The 25,139-nt window shown below is 42.2% G+C and overlaps 1 protein-coding gene across 2 annotated transcripts in view; it reads left to right on the top strand.

The window, feature by feature from the left end:
• DLC1 (DLC1 Rho GTPase activating protein) overlaps positions 1–25,139 on the top strand; it is a 353,596-nt gene that overhangs the window by 101,256 nt on the left and 227,201 nt on the right. For both annotated transcript variants that reach the window (XM_081959778.1, XM_081959779.1), the window contains 2 exons: positions 11,555–11,701; positions 17,384–17,539. In XM_081959778.1, the coding sequence (XP_081815904.1) occupies positions 11,555–11,701; positions 17,384–17,539 (303 nt within the window). The remainder of the gene's footprint in view (positions 1–11,554; positions 11,702–17,383; positions 17,540–25,139) is intronic.

Consider the following 25,139-nt stretch of genomic DNA (forward strand, 5'->3'; position numbering starts at 1 on the left):
CAGGGGTCTCCAAACTTTAAGATATGTGGACTTCAACTCCCAGAATCCCGCATCGCTGGCTGGGGAATTGTGGGAGTTGAAGTCCACAAGTCTTAAAGTTGCCAAGTTTGGAGACTCCTGGTTATGAATCAGAAAATACAAAGCTTGCTAGATACAAAAGATATATTACAGCTCTGAATACTTGATCCAGATTTCTCATAGACAGCTACAATGGTATGAGAGCCACCACTTCAGAGGTGTTATTCAGCCGGTTTGGACCGGTTCGGGTGAACCGGTAATGGCGACCTGCCTGCCCCGGCTCTATGCCGTCCTATTTAGCCACATTTTCAAAGTTGTGCAAGCTGCGTGTTTGAGCAAAGTGCATGCGCAGAAGGCCACACACTTGCATGGAAGGTGCACGCACTCACGAAGCCAGTGTGCATGAGCAGTGAACCAGTGGTAGACTTCTGTGAAACCACCTCTGTACCATTTGCACATGTGATGCAGTGGTGGGATTAAAAAAAATTACTACTGGTTCTGTGGTGTGGCTTGGTGGGGGTGGCTTGGTGGGCAAGGCAGGAGAAGGATATTATAAAATCCCGAATGGGATTCAGGAGGCAGAGAATAGATGGGGGCAAGGGCAGTCAGAGGTGGTATTTACCAGTTCTCCAAACTACTCAAAATTTCCGTTACTGGTTCTCCAGAACTGGTCAAAACCTGCTGAATACCACCTCTGATGTGATGTAACCATGAGTCACCAAGTTGGGCATAAATTCCAAAACCACCTGGATACCCTCTTCTAGTTAAATGATAGGTGGGAAATATGCATTGAGTTCGCACCATCATAAGCATAGTTCAAATATCTGGACAGCAGATGACAGAGAACCAATTTGATATGGAAGTCATGCCATCAAACTAGAAATTAGGAGTCTGGGTGTCCTAGTCCCACCTTAGGCACAAAGAAAGCTGAGTGATCTTGGACCAGTTCTTCTCTCTCAGTCCTAGGAAGGAATGTCCATGGAGATTCTCAGTCCTCCAGTTCATGGTTGTCTCAAAGGTGCTTTTTTTCCCCAAGATGCAATTGGACTTTCTGGTTTTTCTTTGAAGACAATTCACTTCTCATCCAAGAAGCTTCTTCATGTCTGAGCTGAAGAAGCTTCTTGGATGAGATGTGAAACGTCTTAAAAAAAAAACAGAAAATCTAATTGCCTCTTGAAAATGTCCTAGGAAGGAAGCAATGGCAAACCACTTGCAAAAATGTCCCAAGGAAACTGTAGGAACTGGTACACACAGTTGCAGGGAATTAATACTAATTGAAAGGCGTGCGCACGCACACAAATCAGAGAAGGCATCTATGCTACTTGTACATATACAACACATCTGCTACATAAGAACTGGGCATCAGTTCTGAGCATCAGTACGGAGCCGAGGTGGCGCAGTGGTTAGAGTGCAGTACTGCAGGCTACTTCAGCTGACTGCTATCTGCAGTTCAAATCTCATCGGCTCAAGGTTGACTCAGCCTTCCATCCTTCCGAGGTGGGTAAAATGAGGACCCAGATTGTTGGAGGCAATATGCTGACTCTAAACCACTTAGAGAGGGCTGTAAAGTACGGTAAAGGAGTATATAAGTCTAAGTGCTCTTGCTATCAAACTTCCATCACATTGCAGTGTTGCAAATGAATTTGCTTTCAGTGAAATGGTTAAGACTTATAAGGTGATTTTTTTGTGCATTTGTTTGTGTGTTTATTTCATTGGGATCCCAGTTGCTTAGATGAAAATAACTCTATAATTGCTAAGCTATTTTGTTGATGGGGTGGGGTTTTTTGTTTTTGGCTTTTGTAGAACTATATTTTGCTCTTACTTTTCCTCCAAGGAGCATGAATAATTTGTAGATGGTCTATTTTAAAAGACTTCTACTTAAATAGGTTGGATTGCAGGGGAGTTACTGGCTTCAGGCCATCTAATGACTGAAGTTTAGAACCTGAGGTGCTCTTGGCCTAAATTCAACACACCTGCTTCCTGCCTGTATGTTAAAGCTGCCCTTGAATATGTCTGAAAATACAACAATAACAAGTCATCCTTGCACCACAGAACTTCAGGAGCTGCTTCTGATACTGGAAATTCTCTCATCAAGCTGATTTTGATAATGGAAAATACAAAATAACATACTTGAGGCACTAGTGTTATTAGAAATCTCTTTGGCTTCTAAAACCCCTGTAAAGAATGCATTTTCGGCACATTTTCTAGATTTCCCCTTTATCCCTAACCTCAAGAAGAACTCACACAATCCATTACATAATCGGTTTTCTCCACATGCTTATATGGGATCATTACTGAAAATAGTGGAAATTGCCAAGCGTTACATCAGAAGCAGAATTTACATTTACAGAAAGGAATGCTGAAATTCTCAGGGTGACTGTGACCAACCCAGACTCAACTCTGATGCTAATCAAACATGACATTTATAATATTACCATTTTAATCTTACATCAGATCTTCCATGTAGGAAAATATGCACTGTATAGGATTTCCCAGAAAGCCAGAACTACCTTTCCATATCACACGTATTATGCCACTCCACATGTAGCCAAGTGGATGTAAATAATTTGAATTTGTGAAATGTTTTGTGCTTGGAAATAAATGCAGCTTCAAATTAGAAATTGGTCCTGGGAACAGAAAAGAAAGATTTGTCTCATAGGAGACAAAAGTTGGATTTAGATTGAGTTCTATGTAAAACCACTGGTTCCAATCAGTGTGACACAGTAAATCATGATTTAATTTCCTGTGCCTTACCCAATTCAAAGATGGCAACATCGACATCAGAGGTGGTATTCGCTTACCTTCCCTACTGGTCAGGAGTGGTTTCTGGCTTCTTTTGCTGCCAGTTCATTCAGGGATGCGCTTCAGGTGTGCACACGCTTTGCAAGCATGCGTGCCTGCACAGTAGTCAAAAAATTGCTTCTGCTCTGCGCATGCACAGAAGTAAAAAAGCAAGATGGCAGTGCCTACAGTGTCGTTGATAGAACTGGTTCAAATGTGTGGGCGGCCAAGTCACTACCTACTCAGCCAAACTGGTCCGAACCGGTAGGAACCCACCTCTGCTACTGGTTCGCAAATGTGAGCCCACGGCCAACTCCATGCATTCGCTCAGCCTTCTGCGCATGTGCTTTTGACTGAAAAAGGGTCTAAATGGGATGCCAAAGAGCTAGCACAGGTGGGCGGAGCCACCTGGGATTTCGGGTGAACCAGTCCGAACCGGTAGAATACCGTCTCTGAATATAAACAGATACGAATGCTGTCCCTTTCTGGTTAAGATTTTCTACATAGGTTTTTATGTGTATCAGCATTAATTTTTTACAAGTGTATTTGCTAGCTGTTTAAAACTCTGCAGTATACCATGTGGAAAAGTAATAAGTGCAAAATATTTGTTTTAATGCCTGAAGTAGAATTCAGATAAAAACCAAAGTATTTCACAGCATGCTTGATTTGGCGATCAGGGACCTAAATTTCTGAACGTGCCTTTAGCCAAATTCTTGAATGTGAGCATTTCTCCTTCTGTGTGCAGTACGGTCGGGATTTTTGAAAAAAGGTTCTGCTCGACTCTTTAAGGCAGCCCGAAGTATTTTGCTGCCCTCAGACAAAATGGCATCCTCTCCAATGAATTGACTGGCAAGCAAGTTGTACTTCAACAACAGCAACACCAAAGAATGTCTGTGAGATGAGCAAGCTAATCCAGGCGACGCTGAAGAAGTGAAACAACGGTTAGAAACCAACCAAGGAGAGATGCAACCTAGAACTTAGGAGAAATTTCCTAACAGTGAGAGCAATCAACCAATGGAATAGCTTGTCTTCAGAAGTTGTAGGTGCTCCAACATTGGAGGCTTTCAAAAAACAGATTGGACAATCATTTGTTTGAAATGGTATAGGCCAGGGGTGTCAAACCTGGGTTATTACGGCGGCATCATGTGACGTATTGGGACTTTTTTCCCCTTTGCTAAATCGGGCGTGGGCATGGCAGTGTGTGACGCGTCTGGCCTGTGGGCCGTGAGTCTCCTGTCTCCTGTTTGATAAAGCAGTTGGACTAAAAGACCTCCAAGGTCTCTTCCAACTCTATTATTTTACATTCTAACTTCAATCAGTTCTTCTTCTTAACTAATCAGGAACACAAGCGAAGTGGAAGTGAAGCTGGGGTGTATAGAACTTGTGTGAAGAAACAGCTGTGTATCCTTCTGCACTTTCAGCTCATATATATTCACCCAAGCACATTGGTGGCCTTTCTCAAGAAAGTGGGACAAATCCAGTGGTTTCTTGTATATTCCTCTGAGTAGAGGAATCCTGTCTTCATTTATTAAGAAATGATAATTAGGGCCAAATCTTACATCGTTACCGTTCTAAATATGTATAATAAACAGAAGCAGAAACATAATTCGCTTCTTCCAGGTCATCAATTAATATCTGTGCTTATGAAGGGGATGCAGCAGAATGATTTCCAACATGCGTGCATTTAATTTACTGCCTGTATAGCGCCTCACATAAAAAGTGATTGTCCTAGAAAGCAAGATTCCTGATTACAGGAAAAATTCCTGCACACCTAACCGTAGAAGCCGTTTCAAGCATTATGAACCTAGGGCAATGGCGAACCTATGGCACACGTGCCAGTGGTGGCATGCAGAGCCCTCTCTGTGGGCACACACCCCATTGCCAGCTGTTCTTCTGGTTTCCGACGTGCATGCTCACCGGCCATCTGGTCTTTGCCGATGCCAAAGCATCAGTAAACATCCTGAAGACGCCCAGAGAAACACCCAAAAAACAGGCCGTTTTACGGGCATTTTGGGACCATTTCTGGGTTAACCCTAACCCCCCAAAAAAACGGCCCAAAAAACATCCAGAAAACAGGCATGCACACGCTGAGCAGCTGGTCTTTGGGTTTCCAATGTTCCAGTGCACACAAAGACCAGCTGGCCGGCTTGCATGTGCATGCCAGAAACCCAAAGACCAGCTGGCCAGTGCAGCATGCCTGTTTTTTGGCTGTTTTTCAGGCCGTTTTTTGGATCAGGGTTAATGCGCTGGCTGTGCACTGGCCAGCTGGTCTTTGGGTTTTTGGCGCTCCGGCATGGGCACAAGCACATGTGTTCCAGCTTGGGCACCCGGTGCCAAAGAGGTTCACCATCACTGACCTACACAATACAAATAGAAAGCATGCTTACTGTATTTCCCCCAAAATAAGACAGGGTCTTATTTTCTTTTGACCCCTGAAATAAGCACTTGGCCTTATTTTCAGGGAGGTCTTATTATTTTTGAGATGCAGGAGGCAGCGAGCGTGGTTACTTCATGGCTGCTGCTGTGTTGCAGTATTTTTGGGGAGGGCTTATTTTTGGGGGGGAGGGCTTATTTTAGCACATGCGCTCAAAAGCCTGATTGGGCTTATTATCCGGGGAGGTCTTATTTTCAGGGAAACAGGGTACTATTATGGCGTCACTCTCCTGATTTTTAAATCCACCATATGTAAAAATTAAAAACATATATTTCATGGATTTTGAGAATTAGTTCATTTTATGAAGGTCCTGTATCAGGGGTGGTATTCAGCAGGTTCTGACCAGTTCTGGAGAACCGGTAGAGGAAATTTTGAGTAGTTTGGAGAATCAGTAAATACCACCTCTGACTGGTCCCACCCCCATGTATTCTCTGCCTCCTGAGTCCCAGCCGATCGGGAGGGAATTTCACAGTATCTTTTCCCTGCCATGCCCACCAAGCCATGCTTACAAAGCCATGCCACGCTCACAGAACCAGTAGTAAAAAAAATTGAATCCCACCACTGTCCTGTATGTAATCTTGAGAACAACTTTCCCAACTTTTTACGAAGCAATGAATATGGCAATAACATTAAATGTAAAAATCTACTTGTAGCTAGCAACATTGGTAAATCCCTCTTCTTAATTCTCCCTGTCCAATTGCAGAATAAATTCCGCTCTGGACTTCACAATTTACATTATGTCTGAATAAATATTTCCATAGCATCAAAAAGCTTCAAGGGTTGCAAATAGTACTCAGTGCAGGCAACATGTGATCAAAAGAAAATCAGGGCATTTTCTTGTGCTCCAACTATGAAAGGCTAAACCTCATTTTTTTATGTGGACTTCCTGAGCCTCCTATGGAAAAACAAAGCTCTTATATGGAATTTGGGGCATACAGCAAAAAAAAAATGTTTCAGTAGAATGCTTTGCTTATTCCAAAGAAGCATATTTCCTTTTTCCTCCAGACTGGAATGGATGGAGAAATATGTGAGGAAAATCATGTAGAGTTTCCTGTTCTATATGCAGGAATGTATATGGTAGAGCAAACAATATGGCCTGTATTTATCATGGAGAAAAAGAGAATTTGGTATGAAATTGGGACCATCAAATGTGCCACCACATTTAATAAAAGCCTGTCCCATGTTCTTCATAAGCAAAGTAGACTCTGTTCAACAGTTTGCAGCCTGGAGAGCTCTCAAATATTTGTCTCCTTGGTTCAAAGCAACTTCCTGTTCTCACCAGTACATTCCAGCTGATGGTCCTTTTTCCCTCTCTGTTCTTGCTTTTTGTTTCAACAAAGGGAAATTAGGGACAGGCAGAGAAACTGGAAATAGAAAGTCTGTTGAACTGCTCCAGGGGCAGAAATAATCTTTTCCAGAATACTACAAGATCTGAATAACAAAGTGAACCAGAACATTTAAAGTCCAACTATATTTTGCACTAGTTGATAATCCGGCATTGCCCAGGAATTTATTTACAGGGGGAAAAGGTCCGGACCAAATGTAATTTCTAATGTTGTATTTTCCCCCTTACCAGAGGGAGCCCTGTTGTGGTGTACTGTGCAGCCGTTACCATTGCAACTCCACTGCACTGTACTATAGAAGCCATTTTACAGCAGTACAGTAGAAGCCATTTTAAGGCACAATAGGCTGTATCTTAACAGAATACATACCCCGAGGGGTGTTAGGGGTGTCCTCACCTCCCCCCCCCCTCAGTATTTGTTTCCAGAGAGCAAGTCATCTATATACCAAGTTTGGTTGAAATGGCTCAAAGCATTCCAGAGTTATGCGGGAACATACCCACACAGAGCCATTTTTTAATAAATAGATTAAATTAAATATATAGCATATCATCCAATAAGTTTTTAAAATAAAAATTAGGGAAAGCAGTGTAAATAAAAGTGATATAATGAAAGACACGAAGTTCAATATTTCCCTTCCCCAAATACATTATCTCCTGTAAGAAAATGAAGGTTTTACTAAATTTTATCCCTGTGGATAATTCTACCTTGGAGGAATCAGGCTATGAAGAGAAGTTGAAATCTCCACTTCTCTTGTATTGGCATAAGCATCATCTCAATTATTATCTCCATGTTTTGAGTAAAGGCTGCACAGCTTTATATGAAATAATGTGCAGCTTGATACTTTAAAGTTTGGAATTCTAGAATCTAATCTAGAGCTGTTATCAGGACCAGAGGTTTAGCCTTCCAAGCTTTCAGACTCTTACTGGAAGCCATTCTCGGGAAACGTCTCTCCAAAGCATGCTTTGGGCTATTCTATGTGTAATATTTATGTGGTGTATGGTTGGGTGTGGTTTCTTATTGGTTGATTGGGATATTGATGGCTGGCTATTATGTCATTGGCTGTTGTTTCCTTTTGTTGCTAAGTCCTCAGCTCCTAAGTACCTGATAAGCCCATGGCAAATCAGCATTCCTGTTGACTGATGAGGGACCCATTTCCTAAGTTTCAATCATTTCCCTGGCTATTTTTGTACTTGCTCAGCCAACAATCTAAGTAGCTGTGAAATTGAATGTATCCTTGTTCATTGCTATGTGTGGCTACCAATGAGTTTGGCTCTTCTCATCTGACCATTCATTTGTGTTCTTGCAATTTGGTGGTTAGCATCTTCCCCGTCTATCCTACATAGTCACAGGACCAATCTATGCAGGGGATCCAGTAGATTACATTGGAAATACCTTCCATCTCCAAGCGATCTTTGCAATGCATGATTTGTCCTCATATGGTAGCCTCCAGGTGGTGTGCGATGCCAACTTGCATATTTTGTATCTCTCTCCCTTTGAGACTGTGTAAATATTCCAGTATTGTTTCAGTGGTTCTGGAAAGTTCTGTCCTTTTGACATATAGGTTTGAGATCAATTGATATATAGATTTTCAGAGGCTGACATTAAATCCCTTTTTTTATCTCTTGCTTATTGTTCTTGTCTCTTTCCCTATTTTTGCCTGTGTTTTTGTTGTTGCTGTTGTTCCTTTTTTGGCAATGAACTGTTTTTGATATTTGTTTGCTGATAAATAAACACCAAGCTATATTTTTGGCTAACTGTGGTCTGTATGCCTGCTCTGATCTGGATTGACTGGGAGTGTGTTGGGTGGAAATTAAATTGGAAATTACTTTTAGGAATTTTCTCATACTTGCATGCGCCAGCTATGAACACATACACATGCCTTGGTGATAGTCCCTGGTGAGAGAATGTGTACAAGTCGAAACAGATGTGAGATATTATTCAGAAGAAAATACAGTTGTCTCCTATGATGGCAGCTAAAAAGGGGATGGCAGCATTTCCAGAAGACAAACTCTACGTGTTTCCCTACCTTGTTCTCTTTGCTTATTTTACCAATTGAAGCAAAAGGGTGTTTTTGAGACACTCATCCTTTCCAATGAGGCCTTGCAAGGAAGTTGATTTGTCAACCATCCAGTGGTGGGATTCAAATAATTTCACAACCGGTTCTCTGACCTAATGACCAGCAAGGTAGGCGGGGCTTGGTGATCATGTGACCGTGGGACCATGGCCAACTCAACGTCACTCAGGTCGATGGGTGCTTTGCCTTAGCTGTTACAATGTTTGTTTGTTTTGTTTGTTTTATTGGATTTATATGCTGCCCTTCTCCCAAAGGACTCAGGGCGGTGTACAGCATTAAAAAACGCATATTACAAAACTTAAAAGAAAATTAGAAACAATCCAAGAAACAAACCGAATTAATATAACACTAACATTTTAAAAATTAGATAAAATTAACAGGCAAAATTAACATGTAATAAGGGTTAACCAGAGAGGCAGGACAATAAGGATTAGGCTAGAAACAACACCAGAATGTTTCCTTCCTGCCTTCCTTACAGGATTAGCCCTGTAAAGTGGAAAAAAACAAAATAAGATTTCTTCCAACAACCGGTTCTCCGAACTGGTTAGAAAGTTAACAACCGGTTCTCCCAAACAGGTGCGAACTGGCTGAATCTCACCACTGCAACCATCCCACTCCATTATCTAGAAAAGAAAGACCCCTGGCCCATTGTTTTACCAAGAGTATACTTTACTGAAGATTTAAGTGGTTACAGAAAAGTAGCTAAACTGGATCTGGTGTTTTGCAAGCAAATGATACAACTAATTTTTTTCCTTTTCCCAGCCATCCTCCTGTTATCAGTTAGTGTCCAATTAGATGTTTGTATATTGTTTGGGTAATGGACCCCGGTTCCTGGACTTTCCAGTTCTGCATTCTGATGGTTGACCTTGGGCTGGATGGTGCTTCTCATGCCTTGAGCCAGCATAGCTTGGTTTCCATCCCTCCTACTTCCTCCCTACGTTCCAATCCTCTCCTCCCTCCCCCCCCACCATTGCTAATGTCAAGTTTGTGATGCTTGGCTAGCAGAATGGCAGTCATGACATGAAATTTCAATGCCCCCGTATTATCAGTCATAATGTATCCTCGCAATATATATGTTATTGTTCAAAGTTAAGAATAGAATAGAATAACAGAGTTGGAGGTCATCTAGTCCAATCCTCTGCTTAGGTGGGAAACCCTACACCATTTCCGACAAATGGCTATCCAACATCTTCTTAAAAACTTCCAGTGTTGGAGCATTCACAACTTCTGGAGGCAAGCTGTTCCACTGATTAATTGTTAACAGTCAGGAAATTTCTCCTCAGTTCTAGGTTGCTTCTCTCCTTGATTAGTTTCCACCCATTGCTTCTTGTTCTACCCTCAAGTGTTTTGGAGAATAAGTTGACTCCCTCTTCTTTGTGGCGACCCCTGAGATATTGGAACACTGCTATCATGTCTCCCCTAGTCTTTGTTTTCATTAAACTAGACAAACCCAATTCCAGCAACCATTTTTATATGTTTTAGCCTCAAGTCCCCTAATCATCTTGGTTGCTCTTCTCTGCACTCTTTTTAGAGTCTCAACATTGTTTTTACATCGTGGTGACCACAGCTGGATGCCGTACTCCAAGTGCGGCCTTACCAAGGTGTTATAAAGTGGTATTAACACTTCATGTGATCTTGATTCTATCCCTCTGTTTATGCAGCCTAGAACTGTGTTGGCTTTTTTGGCAGCTGCTGTACCCTGCTGGCTCATATTTAAATGGTTGTCCACTAGGACTCCGAGATTCCTTCAGGTTGTTTAAGTCCAGGTTGATCTTAATAAACATGATCTTGTGGCATTGACACCTCAGAAATGAACAACATAGGCTTTAGCCATATTGGACTGCAATATCCATTTGCTAAATTATGATTCAAAGCTTCCTCAGTTATGTCTTGGCCTTAGATCTGGAGATTTTGTGCAGTATGATTCCCGTTTATAATGGGACCAGATGGGCTGCAGTCTAAATAAGGCTTCTTTCCTATTCCAGACCAGAATTCAGAATACCTAATTCCGAGTTCTCCAATGAACCCAAGGGATTCAGTTCTGAGTCTCCTCCCTACTTGTGGCTTGCCTGATCAAAACAGGAAGGTGTTTAGGCAGCAAGAACAAGGGGGAAAATGGTAAGGAAAGGGGACATTGGGCTATAGCAGGGGTGTCCAAACTTGGCAACTTTAAGACTTGTGGACTTCAACTCCCAGAATTCTGGGAGTTGAAGTCCACAAGTCTTAAAGTTGCCAAGTTTGGACACCCCTGGGCTACAGGGATTGGTCTCAGCTAAGCTAGCTGAAAGGGATGCAGTGGCTCAGGGGCTAAGACGCTGAGCTTGTCAATCAGAAAGGTCGGCAGTTCGGTGGTTCGAATCCCTAGCACCACATAGTAGTGTGAGCTCCCGTTACTTGTCCCAGCTTCTGCCAACCTAGCAATTCAAAAGCCCTTAAAAATGCAAGTAGAAAAATAGGAGCCACATTTGATGGGAAGGTAACAGCGTTCCATGCGCCTTCGACATTTAGTCATGCCGCCCACATGACCACGGAGACGTCTTCCGACAGCCCTGGCTTTTCAGCTTTGAAACAGAGATGAACACCACCCACTAGAGTCAGGAATGACTAGCACATATGTGCAAGGGGAACCTTTACCTTTTTAAGCTAGTTTAGTTCCTATCTAGTTCTAGCCAGAGATGCCAAATGGAGGGAAAATACTTCTCGGTGAAGTCAAGAATGCATTGATGAGAGAATGCAGCCCAGTGCTACCCTCCACCCCTTTCCTCCCCCTCCTTCTTTTCTCCCCAAATGTGAGCCTGTTGCCTATTATTCGACCCTGTTTTGTTAAATTGGAGAACAGAGAGTTTTTTATTCCTTCCCAGAAGTGCCCTTTCAGATTCTGTAACTGCGTGTTCTAATCCCCAGGAAGCCAGAGACCAAGATCAGTCACGACTGGACTCCATGGTGCTACTCATTCTGAAACTGGATCAGCTGGATCAGGATATTGAAAACGCTCTCAGCGAAAGCTCTTCGCCTTCTGGCACATTGACACAACCAAAAAAGCCCATCTCTGTAAGTCTGGTTGCTCAAACTTCTCCTTTTTTCGGTTGTTTATATTTACTTGCCACGTTTTTTTTTCTTGTTGCTTCTTTTTCTTCCCCCCCCCCCCCCACCACCACTGTCCTTTCAGCTCAAGTATCTGCCGTTTCCAAAACTTAAACACCAAGATAGGTTTTTTTTGTTCTGTTTCTTAGATCTAGCTTTGTCTTCCAGAGGCAGAGAATTATTGTTCTCATGTTGCCTCCTTGGAGTTCTAGTCTAGAACAGAAGACTCCAATCTTGACAACTTTAAGACCTGCGGACTTCAACTTGCAGAATTCCTCAGCCAGCAAAACTTTAAGTCCACAGATCTTAAAGTTACCAAGGTTGGAGGCCCCTGGTCTCGAATATCTGGAGGCAACAAGGCAGATCTAGGTTTTGTTTCTGCCTTTGATCTTTCTCCATGCTTGGGGAATGATAAGACTCTGGTCTAAGCTTTCCAAACTTACCAGAGCTTCTCTATTTTTAAAGGTGGAATTAAAGTCAAACCAACTACATGATTTGATGTAGTGGTGCTGAATTGGAAATGCTTTGGAAGTATAGATGCAGCTTTGCTCAGTTTAAGCTCAGTAAGCTCAATAGGTTTCAAGCACTGCTTTAAAATCCTGCCTTTCTGAAAAAGAATTTCAGCGTCTGGCCCCAGATAAGTACATCCAGATTTATTGCGCCCAAAGGATTATAGAGAAAGGATAAGTAATTATCCTTTCTATAATTAGGATTATATTTTCTATAATATTCAATAATATTTAGGAATTGGATTGAGTCAGGTGCGATTTAAATTGATTAAATTAAACTTTGTTGGATTGCGGAAATTATGGTGTTGCAGGGATTCTGCTACATACAATACTTGTTTAGACATATGGTCATCCAACATCTTAAAAACTTCCAGTGTTGGAGCATTCACAACTTCTGGAGGCAAGTTGTCCCACTGATTAATTGTTATAACCAGTGGTGGGTTTCAAAAATTTTTAGAACCTCTTCTGTAGGTGTGGCCTGCTTTGTGGGAGTGGCTTGCTGGCCATGTGACCGCGTGGGAGTAGCTTGCCAGCCATGTGACCAGGTGGGAGTGGCTTGGCAGTAATGTGACTGGGTGGGCTTGGCCAACTTGTAAAATGTGTTGAAACTCACTTAACAATGCTCTTGCTTAGCAACCAAAACGTTGGCTCAGGAACTCTGGCATTGAAATGTGCAAGTCTTAAAGCTGTCAAGTTACAAGACCTTTGCACCCCTAACCCTTTAGAAAAAAAAAACCAGGGATGTTCAAACTTGACAGCTTTAAGACTTTAAGGTTTAGATAGGACTCTTAGAGGTGGGCGGGGTGATTGGTGGGCCAGCCAATCAGTGAGCGGTGGGCGGGGCAAGCGTGGTGCAGACAGATGGGGGGAGGGAGCTGGAACCGGTTCTAAATGGCATGGTAGATTTGTGGAAACTCTTCTAAAGAAGAGGTTGGAACTGGCAGGAACCCACCCCTGGTTATAACCATCAGGAAATTTCTCCTCAGTTCTAAGTTCCTTCTGTCCTTGATGAGTTTCCATGCATTGCTTCTTGTCCTGCCCTCAGGTGCTTTGGAAAATAGTTTGACTCCCTCTTCTTTGTGGGAGTTTATTAGGTCCTTTAAAGCATGACATGACATGACATCTTTCACTATAGACCCATGATAGGGTCTATATTAGAAACTATGATAGAAACTATGGCACGCATGCCTGAAGTGGCACGTTGTGCCATATAACCTGGCCCATGCGGTATTGCTTATTCCTCTTCCGAGTTTCTGGTGCGCATGCCCCCGCAACAATCCTCTAGGCCTGTGATGGTGACACACAGAGCCTTCTCTGGGTATGCGAGCCATCACCCCAGCTCAGCTCCACGGCGCATGCGCACGCGCCTCCTGCTGGCCACCTGATTTTCAGGTCTCAGGGTGTGCAGGAGTCACGCATGCATGCACAGGGGCAGGGTGAATTATGCATGCATGTGCAGGGGGAGAGGGAGCATGGGGAGTGGTGCAGTGTGCCCCCCGCATCCCGTTTATGGTCCCATGAGGCTTCAGGGAGGCCTGCTAGGCTCAAAATGAGGCATGGGGGGTCACATGTGGATGCATGGGGGGAAGGGGAGCATGGGGGGTCAGGCATGATGCGCAGGGATGCATGGGGAGGGGGGGTGAGCACACATATTCGTGCTGTCATGAGCATGAGTGCGCTTTCAGCATATGACGACAAAATGGTTAACCGTCACTGATCTAGGCCTTTGTGTTGTGGCAGTGCCGGAAACTGGAAGAGCTGGTCTTCCGCTTTCTGGCACAAGCGTGCATGCCGGCCAGCTGATCGGAAGTCTAGCCTGCCAGCGCACGTGTACTTGCTGGAAACCAGAAGTTCATTTTCCAGCGTGTGCCTGCCCTTCGGCTGCTCCTCTTCTGGGTTGCATCCCAGACGAGCGCTGGTGCGGGCAGGCTCCATCACAGGTTCACCATCACTGCTATAGACCCTTTCCAAGGAAGGCTGCGAAAATTGACTTTATAGGTAAAGCAAGATAATTGAATAGCGTATGCATATTGCTAGGACTAAGCAGGAAGAAAATGATCGTTAAACTTCAAGATGTTGTCATATTTTGAACAATTCCCTATAAGAATTTTTTTTCTTACCTCATGTAGCTGGAAACATGCATTGGATTACCATATCTTTTTTAAAAAATGCATTGACACCAGTGGTAGGTTTCAATTTTTTTTAGAACCTCTTCTGTAGGTGTGGCCTGCCTTGTGGGAGTGGCTTGCTGGCCACGTGACTGGGTGGGAGTGGCTTGCCAGCCATGTGATTGAGTGGGAGTGGCTTGGCAGTCATGTGACTGGGTGGGTGTGACCAACTTGCAAAAGTCTTAAAGCTGTCAAGTTACAAGACCCTTGCACCTCTAACCCTTTAGAAAAAAAAAACGCCAGGGGTGTTCAAACTTGACAGCTTTAAGACTTGTGGACTTCAACTCCCAGAATTCCTCCTCCAGTCATGTTGGCTCAGGAACTCTGGCATTGAAGTGTGCAAGTCTTAAAGCTGTCAAGTTACAAGACCCTTGCACCTATAACCCTTTAGAAAAAAACCCAGGGGTGTTCAAACTTGACAGCTTTAAGACTTTAAGGCTTAGATAGGAGTCTTAGAGACAGGCGGGGTGATTGGTGAGCCAGTCAATCAGTGAGCCGTGGGCGGGGCAAGCGTGGTGCGGCTGGGTGGTGGGAGGGAGCTGGAACTGGTTTGTTGGTTTGTTTGTTTGTTTGTTTTTTTATTGGATTTATACGCCACCCTTCTCCCAAAGGACTCAGGGCGGCGTTCAACATTAAAAAAAAAATAACAAAAGTTTAAAAGGAAATTAAACAAAGTATCTAAAAACAAACCCAATTAATATTAACAATAAAAATTTAAAAATTAGATTAAAATTAACAGTTAAATTAATCATTTATTTTATTATGTTCAGGCCAGGCCAGCTTGCTGGAAAAGCCAACTTTTTAGGGCATGTCGGAAGGACCGGAGGTCAGGGATTATGTGAAGCTCTGGGGGCAGTTCATTCCAGAGGGAAGGCGCTCCCACAGAGAAGGCTCTCCCCCTGGGGGGGTCACTAGCTGACACTGTCTGGCCGACGGCACCCTGAAGAGGCCAACTCTATGGGATCACACTGGATGGTGGGAGGCTACTGGTGGCAGTAGGTGGTACCCTGGGCCTAAGCCATGGAGCGCTTTAAAGGTCATAATTAGGACCTTGAATCGCACCCGGAAAACAACCGGCAACCAGTGCAGGCCACCTAAAAGGGGTGTAACATGGGAGCACCTAGGTACCCCCATGATAACCCGCGTGGCCGCATTCTGGACCAGCTGAAGCCTCCGGGTGCTCTTCAAGGGCAGCCCCATGTAGAGAGCGTTGCAGTAGTCCAGGCGAGTTATAAACGGCATGGTAGATTTGTGGAACCTCTTCTTTAGAAAAGGTTAGAACTGGCAGGAACCCACCCCTGATTGACACCCATAATTTAAAGTGGCATATAGCCATTTTGCTATTTCATATGCACCCTGTATAACCCAACGTACTGTTTGGCGTGGATGTCCTGCTATATTCAAAGGGACTTCATTGTATGCAAGGACTGTAAGCTGGCTTGTGGTCCTTCCTGTAAACGATACAGAGGGCTTAAAACCCTGGAAAAAAAGAATGTTATCAGATGTTGGTTCATATTTTAAATGGAAAAAAAGAAGCAACAAGAGACTTCACCTGCACGAGGCTCCATCTGATGATGTCACTCCAACCGACTAAAGATTTCCAGATGTTATGAAAGGTTTCAAATGCTTCCAAAGACAAAAGTTGAAGATATAATATGATATGCACAGGAATCATCAAGAGAAAACATGCCAGAATTTTGAAACTCCAAACTCCTGTACAAAACTACATCTTATTCTTTTCTTTTTGTAGGACACCAAAGCTTTGATCTTTAAAGTACTTTTAAAGTACTGCACAAATCAAAAAGAGGGCTTTGAAAATAACTACAAACCCTTCACATGCTGGACATAAATTGTTCCAACTTCTACCCTCAAAATGACGCTATAGGGCACTGCACACCAGAAGAACTAGACACAAGGACAGTTTTTTTCCCCCAAAAGCCATCATTCTGCTAAACAAATAATCCCCACAACACTATCAAATTATCCACTAAGACTGTATTACTATTATTCTTCTCTTCCTTCCTAGTACCTATCTCTTTCCACTTATGACTATAACCAAGTTGCTTGTATCTTTAAAATTTATATTGCTTTATTTGTTTCCTAGAATGATTTGATTGCTTATTAGTAACTTATGACTATCACTAAGTGTTGTATCTTTTTATTCCTGATGAATGCATTTTATTCTCTTTACGTACACTGAGAGCATATGCACAATTCCTTGTGTGTCCAATCCAGTGGTGGGTTTCAAAATTTTTTAGAACCTCTTCTGTAGGTGTGGCCAACTTGTAAAATGTGGTGAAACTCACTTAACAACAGTCTTGCTTAGCAACCAAAATATTGGCTCAGAAACTCTGGCATTTGAAGCACGCAAGTCTTAAAGCTGTCAAGTTACAAGACCCTTGCACCCCTAACCCTTTAGAAAAAAAACCCAGGGGTGTTCAAACTTGACAGCTTTAAGACTTGTGGACTTCAACTCCCAGAATTCCTCCTCCAGTCATGTTGGCTCAGGAACTCTGGCATTTGAAGCACGCAAGTCTTAAAGCTGTCAAGTTACAAGACCCTTGCACCCCTAACCCTTCTGAAAAAAAACCCCAGGGGTGTTCAAACTTGACAGCTTTAAGACTTGTGGACTTCAACTCCCAGAATTCCTCCTTTTGCTCTTCATCTTGATGATGTGCGGACGGGTGGGGGGAGGGAGCTGGAACCGTTCTAAACGGCACTGTAGATTTGTGGAACCTCTTCTATAAAGAGGTTAGAACTGACAGGAACCCACCCCTGGTCCAATCATACTTGGCCAATAAAGAATTCTATTAGATTCTATTCTATTCTAAAGTACCTTTTGGTAACAGAACAGCAGATATAGGCAGCACTGTTTGTACAAAAAGGTGGGGAAAAGAAATGAATATGCTTTATAATATATTCCACAAAGTTAACAGCACAACAGCATAAAGAATTTGGCTTCTCTTTTAAAGGATTCAGAATCACTTCCTGGAGGCTCAGTCGACATCATTACTTTAAGTAACCAGCAAACGAACATACCATCACATCCTGTACCTCCTCTTCTCTATGGTGCAGATAAAGCATTTCCTATTCCAATGGCTGGTTCTGGAGCAAAACCAAAGACTGGGGTAAGCTTAAAAAAAACTTTTAATTTGTATGTGTATGCTGGGAAAAGGGGGACACGGTGGTTCAGTGGCTAAGACGCTGAGCTTGTCGATCAGGAAGGTCGGCGGTTTGGCGGTTTGAATCCCTAGTGATGCATAACAGAGTGAGCTCCTGTTACTTGTCCCAGCTTCTGCCAACCTAGCAGTTCGAAAGCACATAAAAAATGCAAGTAGAAAAATAGGAACCACCTTTGGTGGGAAGGTAACAGTGTTCTGTGCGACTTCGGCGTTTAGTCATGCCGGCCACATGACCACAGAGATGTCTTCGGACAGCGCTAACTCTTCAGCTTTGAAACAGAGATGAACACCACCCCCTAGAGTCAGGAATGGGTAAATTTTACCTTTTTATGCTGGGAGAGGGTGTATCGCCAACCATGGTTCCATCCTATAGTTTTTATACATTTATGTACAGCTTATTTTTGAAGAAACTAGGATATTCCATAATGTCAAAAGTTGTTGTGCAGCTAAAGTTCTTTTTTCCCCTTGATTCAGTACCAGAACGAGAAGGAGATGGAGATATATTAAAAAATCAAAGTATTTGGAAAGTTGGCAGTCAATGCATATAGAAAGAAATAATTGTATAAATTAGATTTTGGTAGATATTAAGCACTATCACAGGCATTATGTTCCACACAACTCTTTTTATCTTGGGGATGTAGATTATTTATTAATTATACTAAATAGTAAATCATAATGACTGCAGACAGTTCCTTATTTTACCCATATCTTTTCAAAAGACAATCTGGGTTTTAACTATAATAACACTTAGTGCTACCAATAGCTTTTAGATTTATGTACCTCTTCACAGTGCTTTACAGCCCTCTCTAAGCAGTTTACAAAGTCACCATATTGCCCACAATAATCTGGGTCCTCACTTTACTGACTTTAGAAGGTTGGAAGGATGAGTCAACCTTAAGCCAGTCAGAATCGAACCACTGGCAGTGAGCTGAAATCAGTCTGCAATACTGCATTCTAACTATTGTGCCACCACAGCTCAGTGGTTAGAAGACAATAGCTTAATTTGTCTGGATAGCCACTAATTAATTCCTTTGAAATCCTCTAGTGCTACTTTTTAATCTTAACAGGAATTGTGTGATTCTTCAGATTTTGGGGTAATGAATTGAATTTGAACTTGTTCTCTTTTTATAGTAACTGTATTAAACTTATAATTACAGCAATAAAAACTGGTGCAAACTAAAGAAATAAAAGGATACAAAGAAAAATAGAAGGTGCAGAAAAATAAAAATGAAACAAAAATCAGAGTATAGTAAAAATAAATAAATATATAAAATGACTTACTCTTCATCATATTATATAAATAATTTTCTCTTAAAAATGCAACAAATATCTCTTACCAATAATCAAATCCTTAAAATTTTATCATTTCAAGCCTGATCAGTAAAAGCCCATTAAGGATTACCAAAGTTAATAACATATTTAAGCTAACCGTGATCAAATAAACCAACTTTATATTCCTTCCTGTTGCTTTAAGCAATCTTTATTTCAGTCCTATAAAGTAATGGCCTAAAACTTGGGGTTTTTCATCATTTAATGTCTTTAAACTTGTATTTTAACATTTATTTTGCTAAGGATTGAAGGAAATTAACCCAGTGCTGTAAAGCTTATTAATCCAAAGTTTCCTAATAAATAAAAAGCAGTTAATAAGTAATTTCTGAAAGTTATTAAAAAAGGAACTTTGCGCGCCTAATCTCCTTTAGAAGGTGTCAACTGTGATTTGAGCACAGTTGAACTGAGCTCAACTCCCAGAGCTCTAAACCTGCTGGCAACTGTTTTAATACAATACAATAGCAGAGTTGGAAGGGACCTTGGAGGTCTTCTAGTCCAACCCCCTGCCTAGACTGGAAACCCTATACTGTTTCATACAAATGGCTATCCAACATCTTCTTAAAGACTTCCGGTGTTGGGGCATTCACAACTTCTGGAGGCAAGTTGTTCCACTGATTAATTGTTTTAATTATCAGGAAATCCTTAGTTCTAAGTTGCTTCTTTCTTAGATTAGTTTCCACCCATTTCTTCTTGTCCTGCCCTCAGAGAATGCTTTCGAGAATAGTTTGGCTTCCTCTTGTTTGTGGCAACCTCTGAGATATTGGAACGCTGCTATCATGTCTCCCCTAGTCCTTCTTTTCATTAAACTAGACATACCCAACTACTGCAACCGTTCTTCATATGTTTTAGTCTCCAGTCCCCTAATTATCTTTGTTGCTCTTCTCTGCACTCTTTCTAGAGTCTCCACATCTTTTCTACATTGTGGCGACCAAAACTGGATGCAGTATTCCAAGTGTGGCCTTACCAAGACCTTATAAAGTGGTATTAACATTCACGTGATCTTGATTCTATCCCTCTGTTTATGTAGCCTAGAACTGTGTTGGCTTTTTTTGGCAGCTGCTGCACAAAGCTGGCTCTTGTGCTTTCTTTTCTTGTGCTTTCCTTATAAGGAGCAACTATCTTTCCCCTAGAAATCTAACTTTGATCTTACTCTCATGAGAAATGCTTTAAAATAAACTTCAATCTAAAAAACCATTTTTGTATGAGGAGGGGATGTATAGATTGAAAATGGGCTAAGGTAGCCACAATTCATACTATTGCAAAGGCTTTTGAAATATCATAAGAAAAATATAATTTGTCAAATTATATTGAATGGATGTAGCTAGCAGTATCTAATTATGTGAAAAAGAAGATATCTGGGTATATGGTTATTTACCAAAAAAAAAAAAAAGTCTCAGTCCTTGAACAAATGCAAACCAAATTCTTGAAATTATAGCACATAATCCTTACTCGACTTCCGATGCTACCACCAGATTAAAAATAGATTGCATCTCATTTAGATGGAAATATTATGTCAGTTAAAATTTTACTTGCTTTGGGCATAAAAAAAATATTTGTAGAACTTATGCAGAGGATTTATTCATTTAGGTCAGGGGTGTCAAACTCAAGGCCACAGGATGCTTAGAACTGACCCATGGGGCTGCCCTAGAAGTAGTGAAGGACCAGCCCTTGGTGCCTCTGCCATTTTTGCTGGCAGAGGCTGCAAGAGGCCATTGCAGCCCAAAACCAGGGCCGCCACGAGTGATGTTGAGCTGGCCATGCCCAACTTTGCCACAACTACCCCAGCCATGCCCACCTATCCCTCCAAGGTCAAACACAACCCTGATGCGGCCCTCAGTGAAATCGAGTTTGGCACCTCTGATTTAGGTAGACAGAGCCAAAGTTTTCCATCTTCCTTACCTATCAGTTATTCTCTCCCCTTGGAAACTCCCTAATGAAGTTAGATCTAGTGCTGCTGGGTATGCTTCTTGTCTTGACCATCTCACAAGGTTGGTAATTATATAAATGGACACAATAATCAGACTTATACTCGATTAATAAATCTATTTGCGATAAAGAAACATAACTGTAACATAGGCTCCTCTCAGTTTTTATCTTAACCCGAAATTAAAAAGGCTTCTAATATGTATGGATCAGTGGTGGATTCCTACCAGTTCAGACCGGTTTGGTCAAACCGGTAGTAGTTTAGCGGCCTGGGTCGCTGGAACTGGCAGTGACCCAGGCCTGCCACGCCCCCAAACTGGTTCCCCAGGCGGCGGCACCATCTTGTTTTTCAGTTCTGCGTAGGCGCAGAACAATTTTAATCGCACTGTGCATGCGCGTGCCTGCCAGAGCCCACCCCTGGTATAGATCTCTACCCATGTAACAGGATGCTGTTCTTACATTCCTCCAAAAGAATTACTCTTTGTATTTGACTGCAGTAATGTGGAATAATGTATTCATTATCTATTAAATCACCCATTGTACTTGGGCTTTAGAAAGCGGGCTTGTCCATTATTTTAAAGCAGCATTGTGATAAATCTTCCATTGTAATCAGTGGTGAATGCTTAAGAGAGATTTTCCTGCTTTTTTTTTATACTGGATGCCCCAACCAAGAAAAATTTAATCATTTCTTATTTGAACATTTTAGTTGTTAAATCATGAATTATTATAAATTTCATATATGTTTGTGGCTGCGATTTCTTGTTCAATGTAATTCAAGTACAATTGACTAATAGATTGAGTAAATACAATTTATTGCATCACTTTTATGCCAAAGTCCACATAAATAGTTTGCCAACTTACAACAACTCTGCCAATGGTTCATGACCTTTTCATAAGTCCTCTATCAGTCTGGATAGCAATATCTCACAGACATTATTTAACCATTTATGTTGCCTTAGAAGAAAGAATCACACTGGGCTCCCCCTTGGTTTTTCTGATAGTAGATGGGGTTGATGATTGTAGAACTTATTACCGATTTTCACTGCATATATTCAGCTTGACAGTTAGACCGTGGAATCATGGAGATTCAGAAGGATAAAGCCAAGCAATTTGATTTTTTAAAAAATTTGGTTTGTCAAACATGTATAGGATAGCAGATATAAGTATAAACATGGATATGAACAAAGGAAATGAATACAAATAAATGGGGATAGTAGGACAGAGATGGTAGGCACGCTGGTGGGCTTATGCACTTCCCCTTTACAGACCTCTTAGGAATGGGGTGAGGTCCACGGTAAACAGTTTGAGGTTGAAGCTGTGGGGGTTTGAGGATGTAACAACGGAGTCAAGTAGAGCATTCCAGGCATTGACCACTCTGTTGCTGAAGTCGTATTGTCTGCAATTGAGTTTGGAGCGGTTTACCTTGAGTTTGTTTCTATTGTTTTCCTGCGTATTATTGAGGTTGAAGCTGCAGTAGTCGTTGACAGGTAGGACATTGTAGCAGATAATTTTGTGTACTATGCTTAGGTGTGACCGTAGGCGATGTAGTTCCAGGTTGACGAAGTCCAAAATTTCATGCTGGTGGCATACGGTATTCTGAGGTAATACATAATGCAATCTGAGGTAATACATAATGTTCACTAACAGGTTTGCTCTGCTCTATTCATTGTCTAATAATTCACTAATTACTGTATATTCCTTATAATGGCTTTTAGAAGACCAGAATGGTGGTCTTTCTCCTCACAGAAAACTTTAAACCTCGATGGAAGCCATTTTCAGTAAAAGAAAGAATCATCGTATTATCCAGTAGAGTTGTGGGGGGAAATTACTCATATATCTTTGGGGAATGGAAGTTAGCTTCATTTCAGGATGAAATTAGAGAATCAACATAAAAACTGAACAAAACCGAAGCCAGCATTTGCAATTCTGTTTGGATATTGAATGGGTATCTTTTTAATCAAATATCTCTGGAAAAAATATACCTCACATCTCGTCCCTTTCCTATAAAGGCTTCTGATGAGAATAAAAACATGACAATCCATGGAACAAGCCCCCAAGTTTTTGCCAAAGTCTATTCCTATTTATAGCATCAAAAGCCAACCTAAAATCCTCAAAAGCAATTTTAAAAAGGCTTAAAAACGGAAAATTCCAGCCAGACTTATAATGAGTTAATTAAAGCAGAGTCTCTTTTGAAAAGCTTCCTTCCCACAAATGTCACATCTGGAGTGTGTTGCATCTTCTCAGACCAGCTGAGCATCCCTGTCTGCCTTTCGGTCTCCCAAACAACCACTCACCCCACATTACCCCCATTAGCATTCACAGAGATGTCTACTTTTAGGTAACAAAACACATCCTGGAAGGTTTCCAGATATCATGTTGTCCTCCTCCAGCTAGAAACCTGACAGTAGTTATGCTGCTGTGCTGTGAAATGCGGCACAAGAATCACTGCATCTCATTCTGCTCCTGCAAAAAAATATCTGAGTGTACTGCAAGAACAGAATAATTATTCAGAATTACAGGATGACAGTTTATGCGACCAAAACTGTTCTGTGACCCACATTCTTTAGCTGCCACTGCCCCCCCCCCCAGTGGTTACAGATGATCTGGTTCTCGCTTCAGTCCACTGGAAGCATCTTCCCCGCAGAGTCAAAACTGCACGTCCCAATTGTTTTCGGGTATACCGAACTGCCCCATAGAAACTGCAGATCGGGCTGATGTAGAAATGAATAGCGAGGAAGCAAAGACCAAAGTTTCCTTGTTTTTATGCACTGGCTATCTGCCCAAATCATAATCAAATGTGAGATACAGATAGTCCTCAACTTACGACCACAGTTGAGCCCGGGAATTTGTGTTGCTAAGTGAGAAATTTGTTAAGTGAGTTTTGCCCCATTTTACGACTTTTCTTGCCACATTTGTTAAGTGAACCACTGAAGTAGTTAAATTAGTAACACCAGCGGTGGTATTCACTTACCTTCCCTACCGGTTCGCAAATGTGAGCGTGTCTACACATGCGTACCCACTTCTGCGCATGCGCAGTGCTCGCACATTACATTGGGGAGGGGCGGAGCCTCCCGCAGCTGACGCTACCAGTTTGCCTGAACCAGGGAGAGCCGGCTGAATGCCACCTCTGATTAACACAGTTGTTAAGTGAATCTGGCTTCCCCATTGACTTTGCTTGCCAGAAGGTTGCAAAAGGGGAACACTGCAATCGTCGTAAATATGAAGCAGTTTTCAAGCATCTGAATGTAAATCACATGACCATGGGGCTGCTGTAACAGTCGTAAGTGTGGGATGTGGTCATAAGTCACTTTTTTCCAGTGCCATTGTAACTTTGAAGGGTCCCTAAACGAACTGTTGTACGTTGAGGACTACCTGTACGGACTACCTGCTGGTCTGGATTGCAGTGTGTGGACAAGACACCAGAGGAGGGCTCCTACTAGTTCGGCCCGGTTCAGCCGAGTAGGTAGTAACTCAGTCTGCCACGCCCCCGAACCAGCTCTACTGCGCATGCATGCATGCAAAGCGCTCCCAAGCCCGAAGCGCATCACGGCAGTAGAAGAAGCCGGAATCCACTTCTGCAAGACACCCTTGGTGGTGCTTATTCTGGATTTTTAAGAAGAGACTGGACAGCCAGGTGTCTGAAATGGTATAAGGTCTCCTGTTTGAGCAGGGGGTTGGACTAGAAGACCTCCAGGGTCTCTTCCAGCTCTATTTTGATGTTGGATTTGAATTTATCGCTAGTCCACGTTCTGGGAGGCTCTTTCCTGCTTCTTGTCCTTCTCATATATGTAGAGAAGGGAACTTTGCTGGCTGTGTGGACCCAGTTTGGATGAGTCTACCTGTAGCTTTCTTTTTAGGCATTGTTTCCTTCTTCCTTTCACATCCCATTCCCTTTTTCTTACACAGACTCTTTCTGTCCCTCCATCTCCCCAGGTATTGTTCTGTTGTTGCTCTGATGTACAGTGATTAAAACAAAGGGAACAGGTTGTTCCTTCATTCCTACATTTCATGTACTTCCACATAAACTTCCTTGCAAGGAAGGGAAATGGTCCAAAGTCACTTGTTCTGAGATGGATGATTACATAAATAGAATGAATGGATGAATAAATAACCTGTAGTTCAGCAATATGGAAGCGAGGAACTGTTCAGTGAAACTTGTACTTCCATTTGGGGGTGGTCTTCAATAATTTCAGCAATGGGTTCTCTGCCCGGTTGCTGGGTGAGTGTGGCCCAGTGGTGGGATACGACCGGTACCGTTCTGGTACGTTGCTCCGGAGGGCCCACCCACCCGCCC

The sequence above is a fragment of the Natrix helvetica genome (assembly GCF_964273705.1).
Source record: "Natrix helvetica genome assembly, chromosome: 7".
Taxonomy (NCBI): Eukaryota; Metazoa; Chordata; class Lepidosauria; order Squamata; family Natricidae; genus Natrix; species Natrix helvetica.